The following is a 24,440-nucleotide window of genomic DNA, read 5'->3' as shown; positions in this document are numbered from 1 at the left end:
AGCTCCATACCCAGAAACCTGTACACCAGGACCCTCTCCACACAGGCCCCGCCAATGGTGAGTGGCTGGATGTCAGTTTTGTTTTTCCTAAAGTCAATAACAAGCTCCTTTGTTTTTTTGGTGTTGAGGAGCAGGTTATTGACTGTGCACCACTCTGACAGTCGCTCCACCTCATCCCTGTATGCTAGCTCACCCTCCTTGCCCGAGATGAGTCCGACCACCGTCGTGTCATCCGCAAACTTTATAATCTTGTTGCTATGATGAGTGGGGACACAGTCATATGTGTAGAGGGTGTAGAGGAGCGGGCTTAAGACCTCGAGGGTAAATATAATCGGGTCCTGGTGATTTGTCTGACTTCAACTCTTTAAATCTCAGCAGCACTTCTCTCTCTACATTTAGATAAGTAATGTGGGGTGTTAATCAAAGTTAACAATTTAGGCTTTTCCAGTATTAACTAGTCCACCAATATATAAAGTAACATTGTTTATACTTAGTTAACTTAATTAATAGTGCATTTTACACTTCAAAGCCAATGATCATTAAGAATGCAACTTTTGCAACAATGGGCAGTTGGACTACTTTTGTGTGTTGATCTGAAATTTGCTTTTAACTTAAGTCCGTTCTTGCCTTTCTTTTTTTTCTTTAAGGATGGGGTGCAATGAGAGCAGTCAGCAGTCAAAACGAGGCAACTTCCAAAAGAAGGAAGGCGAGAATGGCATGGCGAACCACATGAACCCTCAGAGAGGCCCACTTGCTGTAAGTGAAATCTAAAAAGATGACAGTGACGTGATTCCATGTTGCAGCTCAAAAGGGCAGCTTTGAAGTTGGCAAAATTCTAATGTTTTGAGATTGACTTGAAAGGGCCAGTCTAGAGAACTGATTTAACAGGCACCCACAGATTCGCTCCTGTGTGTCTTGAAAGGACTTTTGACCACAAGGGGTGCAGTCTGTTGCCTTCCCAAGGTGTCATCTCAGAGCTGTGGAGAGAAAGGGAGGCGAGATGGTTAGTGACAGCGCCCCCTCTTGTTCCAGGGTGGTACAACATACTATACCTCTGAAGATCCCAGAAGGTTCTCCACTGATGATTACTGATGATACTGTATGATTGAAAAGTTCTAGAAAATTCTGTGCTGTGCTGTGGGTAACATCATAGTTACTGCATCCTTCATCCTTTCCAGCATCAAATGCAGAAAGCATTTTTCAAAGTACTTTGGCCAGATGGCAGTAGCACAGAGAAAAATGGATATGAATGATTAGGGCTGTCTAATATTTGAAAAGAAAGAAACATCCATACATGCTTATGTAAACAGATGTAAAGCTTAAAATAAAAACATATATATGTGTGTGTGTGAGTGTGTATATATATACTGTATATATATATATATATATATATATATGTATATGTATATAGGGATGGGCTAAAGTAGGTTTACAGTTGTTTATATGGAAAAAAGACGTGCAGGTTATGACTGCTGCACTCGAGCATACTTTAATAATAAGACGAAGAAGAAAACAAATGAAAAAACAGATAATGCATATACATAATACACTAATTAAAAAATAAAAAATAATAATAATAGAATAAACTCTGTGTTTCCTGTTCTCAAAACATTAAATCTACTTTTATCCACTCCAGTATGTATATATATATATATATAATATCTATAGTGCATCCAGAAAGTATTCACAGCGCATCACTTTTTCCACATTTTGTTATGTCACAGCCTTATTCCAAAATGGATTAAATTCATTATTTTCCTCAGAATTCTACACACAACACCCCATAATGACAATGTGAAAAAAGTTTACTTGAGGTTTTTGCAAATTTATTAAAAATAAAAAAACTGAGAAATCCCATGTCCACAAGTATTCACAGCCTTTGCTCAATACTTTGCCGATGCCCCTTTGGCAGCAATTACAGCCTCAAGTCTTTTTGAATATGATGCCACAAGCTTGGCACACCTATCCTTGGCCAGTTTCGCCCATTCCTCTTTGCAGCACCTCTCAAGCTCCATCAGGTTGGATGGGAAGCGTCGGTGCACAGCCATTTTAAGATCTCTCCAGAGATGTTCAATCGGATTCAAGTCTGGGCTCTGGCTGGGCCACTCAAGGACATTCACAGAGTTGTCCTGAAGCCACTCCTTTGATATCTTGGCTGTGTGCTTAGGGTCGTTGTCCTGCTGAAAGATGAACCGTCGCCCCAGTCTGAGGTCAAGAGCGCTCTGGAGCAGGTTTTCATCCAGGATGTCTCCGTACATTGCTGCAGTCATCTTTCCCTTTATCCTGACTAGTCTCCCAGTCCCTGCCGCTGAAAAACATCCCCACAGCATGATGCTGCCACCACCATGCTTCACTGTAGGGATGGTATTGGCCTGGTGATGAGGGGTGCCTGGTTTCCTCCAAACGTGATGCCTGGCGTTCACACCAAAGAGTTCAATCGTTGTCTCATCAGACCAGAGAATTTTCTTTCTCATGGTCTGAGAGTCCTTCAGGTTCCTTTTGGCAAACTCCAGGTGGGCTGCCATGTGCCTTTTACTAAGGCTTGGCTTCTGTCTGGCCACTCTACCATACAGGCCTGATTGGTGGATTGCTGCAGAGATGGTTCTCCTTCTGGAAGGTTCTCCTCTCTCCACAGAGGACCTCTGGAGCTCTGACAGAGTGACCATCAGGTTCTTGGTCACCTCCCTGTCTAAGGCCCTTCTCCCCTGATCGCTCAGTTTAGGTGGCCGGCCAGCTCTAGGAAGAGTCCTGGTGGTTTCGAACTTCTTCCACTTACGGATGATGGAGGTCACTGTGCTCATTGGGACCTTCAAAGCAGCAGAAATTTTTCTGTAACCTTCCTTTGACTTCATGCTTGGTTTGTGCTCTGACATGAACTGTCAACTGTGGGACCTTATATAGACAGGTGTGTGCCTTTCCAAATCATGTCCAGTCAACTGAATTTACCACAGGTGGACTCCAATGAAGCTGCAGAAACATCTCAAGGATGATCAGGGGAAACAGGATGCACCTGAGCTCAATTTTGAGCTTCATGGCAAAGGCTGTGAATACTTATGTACATGTGCTTTCTCAATTTTTTTATTTTTTATAAATTTGCAAAAATCTCAAGTAAACTTTTTTCATGTTGTCATTATGGGGTGTTGTGTGTAGAATTCTGAGGAAAAAAATGAATTTAATCCATTTTGGAATAAGGCTGTAACATAAGAAAATGTGGAAAAAGTGATGAAGCGCTGTGAATACTGTCTGGATGCACTGTGTATATATATATATATATATATATATATATATATATATACAGTAGACCCCCTGCGAAGTCGTGGTTCAGGGTTTGCGGACTCAGTCATTCGCGTATTTTTTCTTAGAACCTAACTATTAATTGTTAGCAGAAAGCGCAAATATCCTCTGCAATTTTGTATGGCTTTTTTCGTGGCAATACTGTGCTGTAGAGAGAAGAGGAAGCAACCGCTGAGGGTAACGCGGTTTGGGATGGTGAAAGTAGCCAATCCGAGAGTTTTATTCATTTCTCCTTGCTGATGATTGACTGCTGCCCTGTGACGCTTCTCCAACTGAGTGTCCTTGTGTTTTCCATTTTGTTATTGTTTTGTTATTTTTAAATGCACACAATGTCATTGAATCGCTCTGCACCTTCTAAGGCTTCTGGAACTGAGCCTAAGAGCCAGATGAAGTTTATTACACTCCAGGGGAAGGTTGAACTACTGGATTTGCTCCGGGAACTAAAAAGTTATGCTGTAGTAGCGCACCACTATGGCATTAATGAAAGCACATAACATAAAGAAGAACGAAGCAGTGATCTGGAGTACCGTATCTGTACGTTTCTGTGATAGTGCCAGAAAGGTAATGACCGCAAGGAATAAAAATATCGTCAGGATGGAATCTGCCTTGGCACTGTGGATCACCAACTGCAGGAAGAAGAACATCCCCTTTGACGGTAACATCATCCGTGAGAAAGCATGGAAATTGTAGAAGCAGTTCGCTACAGGAGACAATGTACCAACTTCCCATCACAAAGTTCCTGAAACCTATAAAGAAGAGCCAGCATAAAACCCCACCAGAAGAAGACCCGTCCAAAGATACGACTCCTCCTGAAGTGCCTGAAGAAGAGGCGCCACCCGAGGATTTTTAAATCCTCTGCATCGTACTGCACAGCTACTTCATCATCATCATCAATATCATTCATCATTGGTGAGTACCCGTACATTTTACTGTATTTTAATTAAATGAAATTATTATGTATTTACTCTACTTATATCAAAGAAAATGACAGCGCATACCAAAGAAAACGCGCTTGCATGAATTACAGTATGTATAGCGGTAACATCGGTATTTTACATTCTAGCACCACGGGAGACATAGCAGTACAGGACTGCACAGTAGACGGTTTACCTTTACATTATGTTTTTAGATAATGTATTAATGTATTAAGCTGAGTTTGCAACAAAGTTAAAGTGCTTTAGGGGCATACTGTATTTAGGGTTTAAACTATAAAAATAGGCATTTAAAAGGCATTTTTTAACCACATCCAAAAGTCGCAATTTTTCACAATTCGCAGGTGCTGTAGGAACGTAACCCCCACGAATTTTGAGGGTGTACTGAATTTAAAAGAGGGGCACTACTTTTAACATCAATATATCCATACCTGTAATCTCAAAGAAAATGAAAAACTCAATTCCAGTTCCTAATTTTTTTTAATTCCAGTTCCTCAGCTAAATTGGAGTTGATGAGTTAATTTGTAAACTGACACCAATCCTTCCTGGAGTCCAAAATTCACTACATTACTTTATGCTGTTTTTTTTCAATGCAGTGCAAGTTAAAAGCAGTGCATGTATAAAGCAGAAGAAATCACAAAGAAATGAGAATGTCTAAATGTAAAGGTCATATAACCACATTGTAGTCGGCGGCCCTCCTTCAATAAACTCGTATACAAACAACACATGAGGAAGGAAACATAAAGACGAGAAAATTGAGACAATTAAAGAGTGTGAGATGAGCAGTGCTTTATAAAAAAAAACACGCTTGCTAGCTGCAAGCACAGGAGACCAAGCCACCATCTCACAACTCAAGGGACATGGGGTGAGATTACGACCTGGTCACTGTATGTGTTGTCTTTGCATATTCTACCCTTGTCTCCGTCCACTTTCATTCCAAAGATATGCAGGTTAGCAAAACTGGTAACCTCAAGTATTATGCTGTGTTAAAGATAGATAGATAGATAGATAGATAGATAGATAGATAGATAGATAGATAGATAGATAGATAGATAGATAGATAGATAGATAGATAGATAGATAGATAGATAGATAGATAGATAGATAGATAGATAGATTATTGAAAGGCACTATATAATAGATAGATAGATAGATAGATAGATAGATAGATAGATAGATAGATAGATAGATAGATAGATAGATAGATTATTGAAAGGCACTATATAATAGATAGATAGATTATTGAAAGGCATATATGATAGATAGATAGATAGATAGATAGATAGATAGATAGATAGATAGATAGATAGATAGATAGATAGATAGATAGATAGATTATTGAAAGGCATATATAATAGATAGATAGACAGATTATTGAAAGGCACTATATAATAGATAGATAGATAGATAGATAGATAGATAGATAGATAGATAGATAGATAGATAGATAGATAGATAGATAGATAGATAGATAGATAGATAGACAGATTATTGAAAGGCACTATATAATAGATAGATAGATTATTGAAAGGCATATATGATAGATAGATAGATAGATAGATAGATAGATAGATAGATAGATAGATAGATAGATAGATAGATAGATAGATAGATAGATAGATTATTGAAAGGCATATATAATAGATAGATAGATAGATAGATAGATAGATAGATAGATAGATAGATAGATAGATAGATAGATAGATAGATAGATAGATAAATTATTGAAAGGCATATATGATAGATAGATAGATAGATAGATAGATAGATAGATAGATAGATAGATAGATAGATAGATTATTGAAAGGCATATATAATAGATAGATAGATAGATAGATAGATAGATAGATAGATAGATAGATAGATAGATAGATAGATAGATAGATAGATAATTGAAAGGCATATATGATAGATAGATAGACAGATTATTGAAAGGCACTATATAATAGATAGATAGATAGATAGATAGATAGATAGATAGATAGATAGATAGATAGATAGATAGATAGATAGATAGATAGATAGATAGATAGATAGATAGATAGATAGATAGATAGATAGAACTTTATTTTAGTGGACAGCACAGTACTGATTTTTCACTCCTGCCCACTTTCTGTCATGCCCGCCTGATGTTCCATTCTGCTCCTGACCACATTCTAGCTTTTTTCTCAAAAAAGGCACACAAGTGTGTTCTTAAGATGGCAGAATCTATAAAGAGAAAAAATGCAAGGAAATCTGAGGTGTGACCAGAACATCATGTGTGGGTGGGCATTTGGCTTGTCTGGGGGGGCAAATAATATCCATCCATGCATCCCCATTTTTGTAGGGGGGGGGGTCAAATAATAATAACAACATCCATCCATCCATCCATTTTCCAACCCGCTGAATCCAAACACAGGGTCACGGGGGTCTGCTGGAGCCAATCCCAGCCAACACAGGGTACAAGGCAGGAACCAATCCTGGGCAGGGTGCCAACCCACCGCAGAACACACACAAACACACCAAGCACACACTAGGGCCAATTTAGAATCGCCAATCCACCTAACCTGCATGTCTTTGGACTGTGGGAGGAAACCGGAGCGCCGGGAGGAAACCCACGCAGACACGGGGAGAACATGCAAACTCCACGCAGGGAGGACCCGGGAATCGAACCCAGGTCCCCAGATCACCCAACTGCGAGGCAGCAGCGCTACCCACTGCGCCACCGTGCCGCCTAATAACAACATAGTTTTATATAACACTAGCAAAATACCCGCGCTTCGCAGCGGAGAAGTAGTGTGTTAAAGAGGTTATGTAAACATATATATAAATATACATATATATACATATCTACATATACACATATCTACATATACATATATATATATACATATATACATATATACATATATACATATACACATCCAAATATATATACATATATATATGCACATATCAACATACATACACACACACATATACATATATACATATGCACATACATACATACATACACATACATATATATATACACACATACGTTCATACATACACACATATATATATATATATATATACACATACAGACACATATATATACATATACATATTTACTTATCTACATATATACACATATATATATACATATCTACATATATATACACATATATATACATATATATATATATATATATATATATATATATATATATATATATATATATATATATATATATATATATAGACATACATATATAGTTTCTTTTCAATAAAGTCATGCGTTAGGCAAGTGTAATTGAATAGTGGCATGTCATTGAATATCGGCGCTGCAAGTTTAGTTTCTTTTCAATAAAGTCAGGCGTTAGGCAAGTGTCATTGAATAGCGGCACTGCAAGTTTATTTTCTTTTCAATAAAGTCAGGCACGCTTTGCAGCGGCGAAGTTCTGCTTTTAAATTTTTATTAAGAAGAAAAGAAAACCTTTTTAAACTGAAGGAAAATATACCAATAACAATTTGTTAAGGATCTGTTTTTTTGTGAAGCTGTCTTTACACAGCTTCTCCGCTGTTTCTCAATTGTGTAATGAATGTTTTCTTCAGCGCTCTTTGTGGCTGTTCCTTGTTTTCAGTTCACAAGATTACGTAGGAGGCGTGATGACGCGATACGCGACTCCGCCTCCCACGGCCATCGACCTGCACTCCATTACAGTATATGGACAAAAAAGAGGTTCCAGTTATGACCATTACGTGTACAATTTCAAAATGAAACCTGCCTAACTTTTGTAAGTAAGCTGTAAGGAATGAGCCTGCCAAATTTCAGCCTTCCACCTACACAGGAAGTTGGAGAATTAGTGATGAGTGAGTGAGTCAGTCAGTGAGTCAGTCAGTCAGTGAGGGCTTTGTCTTTTATTAGTATAGATATAAAAGCAAAAATTGTGACATAAATCATAACCTATTGTTCAATAAAATTAACAGAGGCAATGGAACTTGTATTATTATTTTTTGTGAACAAATATAGAACTACATCTACAAGGTAAATATCAATAAAGTCAAATGTATACAACATATGAGAGCAAGAACAGAAACGTGGCTTATTGTAGTCATGGGAGGCTGTAGGACATTGGTTTCCAGTGTTTAACCTGGATATTATCTACAAGACCAGTCTGCGGTTACTCTTGACAAATTCTGAAATAAATTCATTCATGTCTAGATTTTCTGTGATGTTTTTCTCATGTGCCAGAAAGACTAAATTTCTCTTCCTTGAATGTAGCATTGTTCGGGCAGAGTGGAGTGAGAATGCGGTTCAAAGTAGAGAAAGAGCTTTCGCATGCAGCTGAAGACACACCAGTGATGAGTGCTGTGACATATAGCGAATGCAACATAGAATCCACTGCATGTGCCTGTAGAATTGCATTGGCTGGTTTCAGCACACCAAGCACATGAAGGAGGAATTTTCCTGTATTGAAGAAATTCTGCTTTTTAAATTGGGTCAAAAGACCACATGCCTCTATGCAAATGTCAAAAGGGGCAGTGTCAGCCTCTGCTACCTCTGAGAGAAGCCCCCCTTATAGCTTCCTCATTGTTGACAATAGACTTTGTGACATCATAATGACTGGTCCATCATATTTCTAGACGTCTTTTCAGTGTGGGTGTATTGTATGTGTGTGAAACATAATGTCTGTGACAAAATGTGTTCAATGAATTTGACCAGTCAAAGAACTTCTTAGCCAGAGGTTCTGATTCCATTGCATGTATCACTGCTAAATGGAGCTGCTGGTATGGAATGTACTTACTGCTGCATCTGTTCCAGGGGAGCAGCCATGGACACGCTTGGTGGCAGCCTCCCTGGCGGACGATGATACCTCAACCTGGCGCATGGCTCCATGGGAGATGGAGTCCTCGACAGCCTGGTTGGGGGCGCAGGTGGCCGCTAGGGGGAGCTGCATGGACTTTGCAGCCCGGCTGGTCAATTCCTCAGCCCCACCCGGAAATGCAATTAGGCCCAGGTGATCAAGCACCTGGAATACTTCCGGGTGGGGTATAAAAAAGGCCAGCCACCACTACTCGAGAGAGCCAGAGTCGGGAGAAGGAGGACTAAGCCTGAGGAGGAGTGGTGGTAAAGGAAGAGAAGAGTGTTGTGGTTAGTTTGAGAGTGTTTTGGGACTGTGTTGGGCCTGTGGGACATGGGGAAGGCGTGCCCCACGGCTGAAGAAAAATAAAAGAGTTCTATTTAAGTACGTGCCTCTGCGTCAGTCTGTGCCGGGTCAGGCGCTATATAGCGCCTTTATTACATTACCAACTTTGTTTTGTAACAAAGCCTGGACACCACCCCTTGCCCCAGACAGGACAGAAGCACCATCAAAACACTGACACACTAAATTGTCTGGGCTGTAACCTAGCGCAGAGAGATGTGACAGAATTTGGTTACAAATATATTCAGCATCAAGCTGATTTAGTTCAATGAAACCAATTGGGTGATCTTCAGGGATGGAGTTCTGGACAAATCTAATCACTACAGACAAATTCTCAATGTTACAGCGATCCCTGGTACCATCACTTTTAATGCAAAGTCCAGGAGAGTCAGCTTTTTCATATTTGGTCCTGATATCTTTTACCACCATTTTGGCAAGAGTCTCAATTATTTCATTTTGAATTACATTGGATGTGTATTTTGCGTTGTCTGGGGTGTATTTTACAATTTCTGCAAGTTTGGCATCTTTTTTGATTGTGTAATCAAAGAACTTAAAGAAAAGTCTCTCCTCCCCACCTTCGTAATTGTGACCATGCAGAGCCAGTTCATTGACTGCAAGGAACTGAACAGCCTCCCCAATGCTTTTCACATAATATCTATTCTTTTCTATCTGGGTTGGATCCAGTAGTTGAACTATGCCTTCACCCATCTCTGCCCGGCGCCGATACTCTTGCCATGCAGACATGGCTCTGACATGCGGGATACTAGACGCGTGTTTGTGGAAGCCACCACCGTCTTTTTCTAGAGCTTTTTTCTCCAATTAGTGTAGCCGTGTTTGGTGAAAATGTCCTCGTGGTCCGAATTGGAAACACTAAATTTGCGGCAGGCAAAGCAAAAGCTGGCATCACGGACAACAAAATATTCAAGCCATGATCAAGACTGATACCAGCTTGCACTAAGACATCTGAGTGTCTTTCCGAATGCGCGCTTGGGTTAATTAATTAAAATGGGCAGGCAGACCGGACTGTATATTTTTTTGAAGGCAGAGGTTTGGAGTACCCGACACGGGCGCAGAGCTGGAGGATTGTGTAGGCTTATCTACATCTTTTGGAGTTTCAGTTCCCAACATGGGTGCGCTGTGCTCCGTGTTGGTAGCAGCGGTGCTGGGCTCAACCGTGGAGCCAGCAGCTTGCGGAGGGACAGAGGTTGAAGATGTCTGCTTTTTAATAAGCCACCTATGCATAGCCTTTGGTGTTACCAACCAGAAAATAAAAGAAGAATGAAACGGTATACGCTGTTTTAATTAAAGAATGAAGTCAACAGGTTCAAAACGTGCAGCGAAGTGAACTGTGAGCAGCACGGTGCCGGTCTAGTGGAGGAGACACTGACGGATACGCTCCAAATTCAAACGGGCCGATTGGAAAGCAACTCAGTTTTGAAAATCAAATGTTATTCATCTCCAGAGTTTTCATTGGACAGACAGAGCATTTCGCTTCACGGCTTGTCTCTGGGGGGGACAGTGCCCACCCCAGCCCCCCGTGGTTACGCCTCCGATGTTAATTCTTCCAGCTACAGTGAGATGAAGGGTAGACCAAAAAGCTTTAGATTTCTCAAAAGTTTCGATTTTCCGTTTTCAACGGATCTTGATGTTTTAGGGGCCCTTTATACTGAAAACATTGATAACACTGGTCAACAAACATTTTGCTAATGGGATTCTTTCAACTGTACTTTTAACAAATTTCACTTGCTGACTCCAAATCTGAAAACCGTTTTCGTTCAGCATGTCGTGTTTTTTAGTTACGATGTTCCAGGTCTTGGACTACTAGGGTGACTGAACAGTAAAGGCGATGCGTTTCAGCATTTAAGAAATACAGTGCATCCGGAAAGTATTCACAGCGCATCACTTTTTCCACATTTTGTTATGTTACAGCCTTATTCCAAAATGGATTAAATTCATTTTTTTCCTCAGAATTCTACACACAACACCCCATAATGACAACGTGAAAAAAGTGTACTTGAGGTTTTTGCAAATTTATTAAAAATAAAAAAACTGAGAAAGCACATGTACATAAGTATTCACAGCCTTTGCCATGAAGCTCAACATTGAGCTCAGGTGCATCCTGTTTCCCCTGATCATCCTTGAGATGTTTCTGCAGCTTCATTGGAGTCCACCTGTGCTAAATTCAGTTGGTTGGACATGATTTGGAAAGGCACACACCTGTCTATATAAGGTCCCACAGTTGACAGTTCATGTCAGAGCACAAACAAGCATGAAGTCAAAGGAATTGTCTGTAGACCTCTGAGAGAGGATTGTCTCAAGGCACAAATCTGGGGAAGGTTACAGAAAAATTTCTGCTGCTTTGAAGGTCCCAATGAGCACAGTGGCCTCCATCATCTGTAAGTGGAAGAAGTTCGAAACCACCAGGACTCTTCCTAGAGCTGGCCGGCCATCTAAACTGAGCGATCGGGGGAGAAGGGCCTTAGTCAGGGAGGTGACCAAGAACCTGATGGTCACTCTGTCAGAGCTCCAGAGGTCCTCTGTGGAGAGAGGAGAACCTTCCAGAAGGACAACCATCTCTGCAGCAATCCCACCAATCAGGCCTGTATGGTAGAGTGGCCAGACAGAAGCCACTCCTTAGTAAAAGGCACATGGCAGCCCACCTGGAGTTTGCCAAAAGGCACCTGAAGGACTCTCAGACCATGAGAAAGAAAATTCTCTGGTCTGCTGAGACAAAGATTGAACTCTTTGGTGTGAATGCCAGGTGTCACGTTTGGAGGAAACCAGGCACCGCTCATCACCAGGCCAATACCATCCTGACAGTGAAGCATGGTGGTGGCAGCATCATGCTGTGGGGATGTTTTTCAACGGCAGGAACTGGGAGACTAGTCAGGATAAAGGGAAAGATGACTGCAGCAATGTACAGAGACATCCTGGATGAAAACCTGCTCCAGAGCGCTCGGTTCATCTTTCAGCAGGACAACGACCCTAAGCACACAGCCAAGATATCAAAGGAGTGGCTTCAGGACAACTCTGTGAATGTCCTTGAGTGGCCCAGCCAGAGCCCAGACTTAAATCCGATTGAACATCTCTGGAGAGATCTTAAAATGGCTGTGCACCGACGCTTCCCATCCAACCTGATGGAGCTTGAGAGGTGCTGCAAAGAGGAATGGGCGAAACTGGCCAAGGATAGGTGTGCCAAGCTTGTGGCATCATATTCAAAAAGACTTGAGGCTGGAATTGCTTCCAAAGGTGCATCAACAAAGTATTGAGCAAAGGCTGTGAATACTTATGGACATGGGATTTCTCAGTTGTTTTATTTTTAATAAATTTGCAAAAACCTCAAGTAAACTTTTTTCACGTTGTCATTATGGGGTGTTGTGTGTAGAATTCTGAGTGAAAAAAATGAATTTAATCCATTTTGGAATAAGGCTGTAACATAACAAAATGTGGAAAAAGTGATGCGCTGTGAATACTTTCTGGATGCACTGTAAGTTTGGTCTCGAGAAAAGTGAAGCCAAAATTAAGGAAGGTGTTTTTGTTGGCCCTGAAATCCGTGAACTGATGCTTATCGAGGAGTTCAAAAAGGAAACTGAAGCCCACCAAATCAGCACCCTCATTCGTGCAGGTTGTCCAGAATTTTCTTGACAGTCACAGAGCAGAGAATTATACTGAGCTTGTGGAGAATATGCTGAACCAGAATGTCACTGAAGACGCCATGTTTGAGATTCTCATCTTGACTTTTTTCCACCAAATCTAAGCGATGTCAGAGATGAGTTTGGGTTAAGATTTCATCAAGATACAAAGGTGATGGAAAACCGATATCAGGGAAAATTCACTCCGAGCATGATGGGTGACTACTGTTGGTTCTTGCAAAGAGAGACGGATGTGCAGTACAAGAGCAAAAGCGAGTGCCCCCAACATTTTTCGGCACACTGGCCTCACTTTTATATTGAGGTAAATTGACATAAATATACTTTAACGTGTCTCTGGTATCGTCTTCTGGTTTGTTTTCAGAATAAACACATCAAAACAATTTTGGTGGGACAAACTCCAGATATCGTGTTGATATATTGATATTCAAAAGTGTCAAAACGGCAATGATGTGTATTTCAAAAACTTGACTTGCTAGCTTAATTCCAATTTCATATATGGAGTGCAAAAAAAACTTAATAAAGAGTTAAGAAGTTCTCAGAAGCAAACAAATAATATTTTTTTGTAGACCAGTGATATCTTGATGTGTGTCCCAGTTTCTTGAGGACTGTCTAGAGCTAGAATGGCTGGATGGAAAAATAGCAAACTCGAAACTTAAGCCTGTTATAAGATGATGAAGTGCTAATTAGTTTTTGAGCCAAATCGTGCAAGAGAAAGATGCACTCAAATACCGTAATTCTGAAATGAATAATGAATTCTTATCTTAATGACCTATTTTATGATCAGAAACATAGGGAAGTCTGGGCATCTCTGCTCAAGCTGCTGCCCCCGCGACCCGACCTCGGATCAGCGGAAGAGGATGGATGGATGGAGAAACAATCAGTATCAGAGTGGTAAATAATTACTGAAATGTTCTAGAATAGTTTGGGTAACTGGGTTCCTTAAGGGCCCTGCGGTGAGCTGGCACCCTGCCCGGGGTTTGTTTCCTGCCTTGCGCCCTGTGTTGGCTGGGATTGGCTCCAGCAGACCCCCGTGACTCTGTAGTTAGGATATAGCGGGTTGGATAATGGATGGATGGATGGATGGGTTCCTTAAGGGTGCACACTCTACTGACGCTCATGTCGTGATTTTTTGTAATTTTCCTAATTTCCTTGTGTGTTCATTTGACCCGATGATGGCTGTGTATTCACTTATCTGCACCTTACGAAGGCCCTAAAAGCATGTTGATGGAATTCATTAGTCTGAATCTTCACGTGAACGAGCCGCCGATGTCGTGTTCTTTAACTTTTTATGTTGTGTTCCTGACCTCTTGAAAGTCCAGCCATAAGTAACTGTTGTGTTTATATCATAGGTGCCTGAGGACCAGAGGGTGAACCCTCCAGAATACGGTATGTACACCACTCGACATTGGGGGCTAAATTGAGTTTAATTTCAGTCATATGCATGGTGTTTCAGGATGATGTTCTTATTAATCATGCGTACGTGGATGCAATGCCTTCACAGCCTCAGTGCCATAATTTTTCAAATGAAATGTCCACAAATGAGGACAAATGTGTTGATACCTCTCCACAAAAAAAGAAGAACCTGCAATTGTCTCTGTAATACCTTGAAACAGACAAAAGTAATTGGCGCCTGTATCCAGCAGGGGGCGGTAGCTCCCACGGAATGAGTTCTTTTGTAATTGCGTCATGTTACATAACCCAAAACTATACAGATATAATATAAAAAGGCGATACAACTCCCTTAGTGATACGGCGGTAAGAAATCACATAGGAGAAATATCTTAGCTTTCTTTAATGATAGTTTAGGCGGCATAACAGACGAAGAAGCCATGACAAGACCATCGCCAAAGTGGGGGCCCGATGTGTAGAGTCTACCATTTCCGTCGCTGCGTTGGAAGGATTTTCAGGATCGGATGACGTTATCTCCCATCCGTCCATCAGCTTCAAAGGTGTGCCGGGCACTGTTCCAAGGCTTTATACTCTTTCTCCATGTACAGGCCCTCAATTAAATAAATCATGCCATTCCAAACAAGGAAAAGAAGATCCAATGTCATGCTGACTCTAACACACAGAAACAGTACATCGCCCATTTTGTAGTTGTTCTTAACTTGTCTTGTTTTAAAATGCTTGGCCTACCAGTTCTAAATGATGAGCCCCTGTGTCCTAAATCTGGCTTTGTGTTAGCTGTACATGTGAGAAGAAAAGAAAAGCAGATTTTAAATATTTACACAGATCACGGTGACATACAGTGCACCCGGAAAGTATTCCCAGCGCATCACTTTTTCCACATTTTGTTTTGTTACAGCCTTATTCCAAAATGGATTAAATTCATTTTTTTCCTCAGAATTCTACACACAACACCCCTTAATGACAACGTGAAAAAAGTTTACTTGAGGTTTTTGCAAATTTATTAAAAATAAAAAAATTAAGAAAGCACATGTACATAAGTATTCACAGCCTTTGCCATGAAGCTCAAAATTGAGCTCAGGTGCATCCTGTTTCCCCTGATCATCCTTGAGATGTTTCTGCAGCTTCATTGGAGTCCACCTGTGGTAAATTCAGTTGACTGGACATGATTTGGAAAGGCACACACCTGTCTATAGAAGGTCCCACAGTTGACAGTTCATGTCAGAGCACAAACCAAGCATGAAGTCAAAGGAATTGTCTGTAGACCTCCGAGACAGGATTGTCTCGAGGCACAAATCTGGGGAAGGTTATAGTAAAATTTCTGCTGCTTTGAAGGTCCCAATGAGCACAGTGGCCTCCATCATCCGTAAGTGGAAGAAGTTTAAAACCACCAGGACTCTTTCTAGAGCTGGCCAGCCATCTAAACTGAGCGATCGGGGGAGAAGGGCCTTAGTCAGGGAGGTGACCAAGAACCCGATGGTCACTCTTTCAGAGCTCCAGAGGTCCTCTGTGGAGAGAGGAGAACCTTCCAGAGGGACAACCATCTCTGCAGCAATCCACCAATCAGGCCTGTATGGTAGAGTGGCCAGACGGAAGCCACTCCTTAGTAAAAGGCACATGGCAGCCCACCTGGAGTTTGCCAAAAGGCACCTGAAGGACTCTTGGACCATGAGAAAGAAAATTCTCTGGTCTGATGAGACAAAGATTGAACTCTTCGGTGTGAATGTCAGGTGTCACGTTTGGAGGAAACCAGGCACCGCTCATCACCAGGCCAATACCATCCCTACAGTGAAGCATGGTGGTGGCAGCATCATGCTGTGGGGAACTGGGAGACTAGTCAGGATAAAGGGAAAGATGACTGCAGCAATGTACAGAGACATCCTGGATGAAAACCTGCTCCAGAGCGCTCTTGACCTCAGACTGGGGCGCGGTTCACCTTTCAGCAGGACAACAACCCTAAGCACACAGCCAAGATATCAAAGGAGTGGATTCAGGACAACTCTGTGAATGTCCTTGAGTGGCCCAGCCAGAGCCCAGACTTGAATCCGATTGAACATCTCTGGAGAGATCTTAAAATGGCTGTGCACCGACGCTTCCCATCCAACCTGATGGAGCTTGATAGGTGCTGCAAAGAGGAATGGGCCAAACTGGCCAAGGATAGGTGTGCCAAGCTTGTGGCATCATATTCAAAAAGACTTGAGGCTGGAATTGCTGCCAAAGGTGCATCGACAAAGTATTGAGCAAAGGCTGTGAATACTTACGTACATGTGCTTTCTCAATTTTTTTATTTTTAAAAAATTTACAAAACCTCAAGTAAACTTTTTTCACGTTGTCATTATGGGGTGTTGTGTGTAGAATTCTGAGGAAAAAAATTAATTTAATCCATTTTGGAATAAGGCCGTAACATAACAAAATGTGGAAAAAGTGATGCGCTGTGAATACTTTCTGGATGCACTGTATGGACAGCACGATGGCACAGTGGGTAGCGTTGCTATCTCGCAGTTAGGAGACCTGAGGTTCACTTCCCAGGTTCTCCCAGCGTAGAGTTTGCATGTTCTCCCCGTGTCTGCGAAGGTTTCCTCCCACTGTCCAGAGACATGCAGGTTAGGTGCTTTGGCGATCCTAAATTGTGCTTTTTGTGTGGGTGCCCTGCGGTGGGCTTGTGCCCTGCCCATGGTTTGTTCCTGCCTTGTGCCCTGTGTTGGCTGGGATTGGCTCCAGCAGACCCCCGTGACCCTGTGTTAAGATATAGTGGGTTAGGAAATGACTGACTGACTGACAGTGACATATTCAACTTATATTCTGATTACAGCACCCCTCGTTGTTTTTTTCCGTGTTTAGCAAAAACCAGACTTTGTTTTCGAGTTTTGATTCAAAAGAATATTTCAAATAATAACAGAAATGCAAATGGAGTGGACAAAATTGATGGGACCCTTAACTTCATGTTTGGCTGCTCAACCTTCAGAGTTTGCAGTCACAGCACACAAGCGACTCCTGGAGCTCTCCATGAGACGTCTGCACCTGTCCACAGGTAATGTGGCCCACTCGTCCAGAGCAAACTGCTCCAGTGGTGTCAGGTGTGACGTTGAACTTCTCCAGATTGCATGTTTCAGTTCTATCCATTGATGTTTGATTGGATTCAAAGCAGGGCTTCTAGAAGGCCACTTCAGAACAATCCTATGTTCTTGTTCATTCCTGGGGGTTTTTCAGTGGTGTGTTTTGCCTCCTTATCCTGTTGGACGGTCCATGACCTGCGACTGAGACAGAGCTTTCTGACACTGGGCAGGACGTTTCACTCCAGAATGTCTTGGTGGTCTTGAGGATTTATTGTTCCCTGCAGAGACTCAAGACTCCCCCGCGCCAGACGCAGCAAACATAACTGAACCTCCTCCATGTTTCACAGCAGGTCTGGTGTTCTTTTCTTTTCTCATCTGTGAACACAGAGCTGAGGAGACTTGACAGGAAGCTCCAGTTTGGTCTCATCTGTCCAAAGGACATTCTCCATGAAGAAGCATTGTGGCTTGTCAATATGCATTTTTAGTAAATTCCAGTGTGGCTCTTTTATGTGGGGCCCTTCTGGGTCTTCTTCCAATGAGCCCACTGCCACTCTGAAACCGATGGATTGTGCGATCTGACACTGATGGACCTCAACCTTGGAGTTCAGCTTGTATCTCTTTAGAAGTTGTCTTTAGCTTTTTGTCTGCCATTCTCACTATCCTTCTGCCCATTCTGAGGTTGATTTTCCTCTTGTGGAGAATGGCTGCAGTCACACAGACCTTCAACTTCATAATACTTGTCACTGTTGTCTCAGGAACATCAAGCTGCTTGGAGATGGTGGTCTTCTAGCCTTTGCCTTTAATGTGCTTGTCCATCATTTTCTTTCTGATCTCCTCATAGAACTCTCTCCTTTGTTCTCTGTGATCCATGTTCAGTGTGGGGACACACGATGACACCAAACAACCGAGTGACGACTTTTCTCCTTTTAAATTGTCTGAATAACTGATTGCACAATTGGAGAAATGTGTGATATGAATTCAAGAAAACAGCAAGTTTGAAAAATCATTTGCATCCAATTATTTAGGATCTCTTCTAGGGGTCCCAACTAATGTGTCCAGGCCATTTTAAAAGATCCTTGTAAAATAAGCAGCACTTGATCTCGTGTCACATTTGCTTTGCTTTAGCCGATGACACATCAGAGGCATGCAGGTACACAGGGGACAACTGCTTATCATTTCATTAATTTTTGGGGGGCATGCAAAAGTTGTTCAATGAGCTGTAAGGGTACCAACAAATTTTGCCCACATCTACAGATAGATAGATAGATAGATAGATAGATAGATAGATAGATAGATAGATAGATAGATAGATAGATAGATAGATAGATAGATAGATAGATAGATAGATAGATAGATAGATAGATAGATAGATTTAGATTTTGAAAGATTTATAGTGAAGCAGAATTTAGTTGTATGAAATTAAATCAAATGTGAAAAACTGGCTGTGCACAAATGTGGGTCCCCTTGTCATTGTGCTGATTTGAATGCCTGTCACTGCTCAGAGCTGATTAGTTGGTTGATGAGCACGTTAAGCCTTGAACTTCATAGACAGGTGTGTCCATCATGAGATATAAAGGGATTTAAGGTGGTCAATTACAAGTTGTGCTTCCTTCCCTTTGACTTTCCTCTGAAGAGTGACAGCATGGGATCCTCAAAGCAACTCTCCTAAGATCTGAAAACAAAGATTGTTGAGTCTCCTGGTTTAGGGGAAGGCTACAAAAAGCCATCTCAGAGGTTTAAACTGTCAGTTTCAACTGTAAGGAATGGAATCAGGAAATGGAAGGCCACAGGCACATTTGCTGTTAAACCCAGCAGGTCTGGCAGGCCAAGAAAAATACAGGAGCGGCATATGAGCAGGATTGTGAGAATGGTGACAGACAACCCACAGATCACCTCCAAAGACCTGCAAGAACATCTTGCTGCAGATGGTGTATCTGTACATTGTTCTACAATTCACCGCATCTGCATGGCAGGGTGATGAGAAAGAAGCCCTTTCTGCACTCACACCACAAACAGAGTCGCTTGTTGTATGCCAATGCTCATTTAGACAAGCCAGATTCATTTTGGAACAAAGTGCTTTGTACTGATGAGACAAAAATGAAGTTATTTGGTCAGAACAAAAAGCGTTTTGCATGGAGGAAGAACAACACCGCACTCCAAGAAGAACACCTGCTACCTACTGCCACATTTGGTGGAGGTTCCATCATGCTGTGGGGCTGTGTGGCTAGTTCAGGGACTGGGGCCCTTGTTAAAGTCGAGGGTCGGATTAATTCAACCCAATATCAACAAATTCTTCAGGATAATGTTCAAGCATCAGTCACAAAGTTGAAGTTACACAGGGGTTGGATATTCCAACAAGACAATGACCCAAAACACAGCTTGAAATCTACAAAGGCATTCATGCAGAGGGAGAAGTACAATGTTCTGGAATGGCCGTCACAGTCCCCTAACTTGAATATCATCGAAAAAATCTATGGGATGATTTGAAGCAGGCTGTCCGTCAAACTGAACTGAACTGGAGAGATTTTGTATGAAGAATGGTCAACAATACCTCCGTCCAGAATCCAGACACTCATCACAGGCTATAGGAGGACAGCGTCTAGAGGCTGTTAGATTTACAAAAGGAGGCTCAACTAAGTATTGATGTCATATCTCTGTTGGGGTGCCCACATTTATACACCTGTCTAATTTTGTTATGATGCATATTGCATATTTCCTATTAATCCCATAAACTTAATGTCACTGCTGAAATACTACTGTTACCATAAGGCATGTCAGATATTAAAAGGAAGTTGATACTTTGAAAGCTCAGACAATGAGAAACAAAAATCCAAAGAATTAAGAGGGGGTCCCAAACTTTTTCATATGTCTCTAGATTAGATAGATAGATAGATAGATAGATAGATAGATAGATAGATAGATAGATAGATAGATAGATAGATAGATAGATAGATAGATAGATAGATAGATAGATAGATAGATAGATAGATAGATAGATAGATAGATAGATAGATAGATAGATAGATAGATAGATAGATAGGGGTTCACTGGATGTTAGCTTCCCACAGGTGGTAACACTTTTGTAACTTTAGATCAATGCTCTTTTCAACCAATTGGTGTCTACCTGTGAGTTTTGCCACACCCCTTTTCTAGAATTGTCTATTAAGCAAAAATCCTTCTCAGTCTTCCCTCTGGCAGAGCCCAAGGAATGATTTCTCTTTGACTTATGCAGAACAAGAATGAAAACACAGGCAAGCAATGTATAAATGAAAGGAAAGGCAAATGCAGAAACATTGTGGTAACAGCTGTAATAACTTAAAATAAAAATATATATTCACTGACCACAAAGACAGACTGAAAATCACTCTTCTTCACTGCTGCCTACGTCCCCCCATGACTCTAAACTGGTAAAAGCGGGTTTGAAAATGTGTTCTTTTCCAATAGAGGGGTGCAGTGATTGGTGTTACTGCCTTACAGCTCCAGTGACCCCGTGTCTGATTTACATCGTGGTGTAGTTCTGTGTGTCAGGGGTCCATTTTAGAAGCAGTGAGGGCTCAGATGTTGTTGGAGTATCTGTGAGCAGGTGCTCCTTTACTGACTGCCATCATATACAAACACCAGTTAGGCTCTAATAATAAGATTGACTCCTGATTCCATGTCGGTCCGGTCTTACTGCCAACATGGGCCTTCAATAAACTGATGTTGTCTCCGGGGTTGATTCCTTCCATATGCCAAGTGCTGAAGGCATTGCCCCCTTTGTGACCTGAGCTGATTCCTAGGGACTTCCCATCTGTGGAGATCTGGGAATCATGTTTGTCACAATTGTGCTGGTGAAGCCCCCTATGTCAAACAAAAGGCCATGTGACTGGAGTGAACGGTGTTAAACAAAGCCCTGAGTGATATCTTGGCCTCGGACCTACAGGGTCACATGGCTTCTTGTGATGCTCTTGCTAACTTTAAAAAATGTGCTTGAGGCTCAGTGCGCCTTAATGACAGAGGTGCTTTGTTTTAATGGATCTGTAATCCTTCACATCTGAACTTGCATATGAAGCAGAGGCAAGTCCTTTCAGTTCCATCTTGTGACACTGAGAGAGCACTAAATCAAAATGAGGGCTGTCATTGTGCTCAGTGGAGGAATAAAGAGATCTGCAAAGAACATTCATCAAAAGGGAATTTAGATATCATAAAATTCTAAATATCCGATCTTAAAACTTCTAATAGTGTCCTACAAATTCACCCATTTCCTAATCCTCATTTCCAGTCTTGGATTGTTGGAGCCCAGAGACCATCTGGTGACGTACAGCAGAAATCTTTCAGCTTAAGGGTGATTCAGGTACTCAAGAACACTGGTGAAAATTAAGAACTCAGAAAGCACTTCTTTGCTCAAAGAGTTGTGGGAATCTTGAATAAACTACCAAGACATGAAGTTGAAGTTGAAACCACCACGAGCTTTGAGGAGAATCTGGATGAGATATTGGGAGAGTTTAGCTATTTGTTAAAGAAATGAGCCCACTGGACAAAATGATCTCCTCTTGTGTGTCACATTTCTTATGTTCTTATGTAACAATGGCACCAATGGAGAACAATGTCAGAGGTACCTGCCTTCATTAGGAAAAAAAGTCAGACACCCCCATCCTCACTCATATTAGGCCAAATAGACACATCTAGTTATCATTGAGGTGGGAGAAGAAAACTGGAGGGTCTAAGTAAACAGACGCTAGGTGGCACTTATGGCCACCTTTTCCCCAACAGATAGACACTCCGAACACAGGTTTAAAAGCACTAAGAAGTATTTTTAATTTTCTTCTTTTAAATAGTGCCTCTATAACACCACAGCCACAATAAACACAATGAATAATCACAATAAATTTCCTCCTCTCCTCCCAACAGTTCTGTCACACTCCCTCCCAACGCCATCTGGCATCCTGGGTGTGTCAGATAGATAGATAGATAGATAGATAGATAGATAGATAGATAGATAGATAGATAGATAGATAGATAGATAGATAGATAGATATGAAAGGCACTGTATAATAGATAGATATGAAAGGCACTATATAATAGATAGATAGATAGATAGATAGATAGATAGATAGATAGATAGATAGATAGATAGATAGATAGATAGATAGATAGATATGAAAGGCACTGTATAATAGATAGATATGAAAGGCACTATATAATAGATAGATAGATAGATAGATAGATAGATAGATAGATAGATAGATAGATAGATAGATATGAAAGGCACTATATAATAGATAGATAGATATGAAAGGCACTATATGATAGATAGATAGATAGATAGATAGATAGATAGATAGATAGATAGATAGATAGATAGATAGATATGAAAGGCACTATATAATAGGATAGATAGATATGAAAGGCACTATATGATAGATAGATAGATAGATAGATAGATAGATAGATAGATAGATAGATAGATAGATAGATAGATAGATAGATATGAAAGGCACTGTATAATAGATAGATATGAAAGGTACTATATAATAGATAGATAGATAGATAGATAGATAGATAGATAGATAGATATGAAAGGCACTATATAATAGATAGATAGATAGATAGATAGATAGATAGATAGATAGATAGATAGATAGATAGATAGATAGATAGATATGAAAGGCACTGTATAATAGATAGATATGAAAGGCACTATATAATAGATAGATAGATAGATAGATAGATAGATAGATAGATAGATAGATAGATAGATAGATAGATAGATAGATATGAAAGGCACTATATAATAGATAGATAGATATGAAAGGCACTATATGATAGATAGATAGATAGATAGATAGATAGATAGATAGATAGATATGAAAGGCACTATATAATAGATAGATAGATATGAAAGGCACTATATGAAAGATAGATAGATAGATAGATAGATAGATAGATAGATAGATAGATAGATATGAAAGGCACTATATAATAGATAGATAGATATGAAAGGCACTATATGATAGATAGATAGATAGATAGATAGATAGATAGATAGATAGATAGATAGATAGATAGATATGAAAGGCACTATATAATAGATAGATATGAAAGGCACTATATGATAGATAGATAGATAGATAGATAGATAGATAGATAGATAGATAGATAGATAGATAGATAGATAGATGGATAGATAGATAGATAGATATGAAAGGCACTATATAATAGATAGATATGAAAGGCACTACAGTAATCCCTCCTCCATCGCGGGGGTTGCGTTCCAGAGCCACCCGCGAAATAAGAAAATCCGCGAAGTAGAAACCATATGTTTATATGGTTATTTTTATATTGTCATGCTTGGGTCACAGATTTGCGCAGAAACACAGGAGGTTGTAGAGAGATAGGAACGTTATTCAAACATTGCAAACAAACATTTGTCTCTTTTTCAAAAGTTTAAACTGTGCTCCATGACAAGACAGAGATGACAGTTCAGTCTCACAATTAAAAGAATGCAAACATATCTTCCTCTTCAAAGGAGCAAATAAATCAATAGGGCTGTTTGCTTTTAAGTATGCGAAGCACCGCGGCACAAAGCTGTTGAAGGCGGCAGCTCACACCCCCTCCGTCAGGAGCAGGAAGAGACAGATAAAAAAATCAATACGTGCCCTTTGAGCTTTTAAGTATGCGAAGCACCGTGCAGCATACTTAAAAGCTGCACACAGAAGGTAGCAACGTGAAGATAATCTTTCAACATTTTTAGACGAGCGTCCGTATCGTCTAGGTGTGCGAACAGCCCCCCTGCTCACACCCCCTACGTCAGGATCACAGATAGTCAGCGCAAGAGAGAGAGAAAGAAAAGTAAGCTGGGTAGCTACTCAGCCATCTGCCAATAGCGTCCCTTGTATGAAATCAACTGGGCAAACCAACTGAGGAAGCATGTACCAGAAATTAAAAGAC

The 24,440-nt window shown here is 40.8% G+C and overlaps 1 protein-coding gene across 1 annotated transcript in view; it reads left to right on the top strand.

Annotated features, from left to right (window-relative positions):
* blk (BLK proto-oncogene, Src family tyrosine kinase) overlaps positions 1-24,440 on the top strand; it is a 244,730-nt gene that overhangs the window by 115,299 nt on the left and 104,991 nt on the right. Inside the window, exons 3-4 of the mRNA XM_051924437.1 lie at positions 648-756; positions 14,397-14,433. Of these exons, the coding sequence (XP_051780397.1) occupies positions 649-756; positions 14,397-14,433 (145 nt within the window). The 5' untranslated portion in view covers position 648. The remainder of the gene's footprint in view (positions 1-647; positions 757-14,396; positions 14,434-24,440) is intronic.

This window comes from Erpetoichthys calabaricus, chromosome 3 (assembly GCF_900747795.2).
Source record: "Erpetoichthys calabaricus chromosome 3, fErpCal1.3, whole genome shotgun sequence".
Taxonomy (NCBI): Eukaryota; Metazoa; Chordata; class Cladistia; order Polypteriformes; family Polypteridae; genus Erpetoichthys; species Erpetoichthys calabaricus.
The sequence above is the reverse complement of the archived record's forward strand: the minus strand, read 5'-3'. Positions and strand labels throughout refer to the sequence as shown.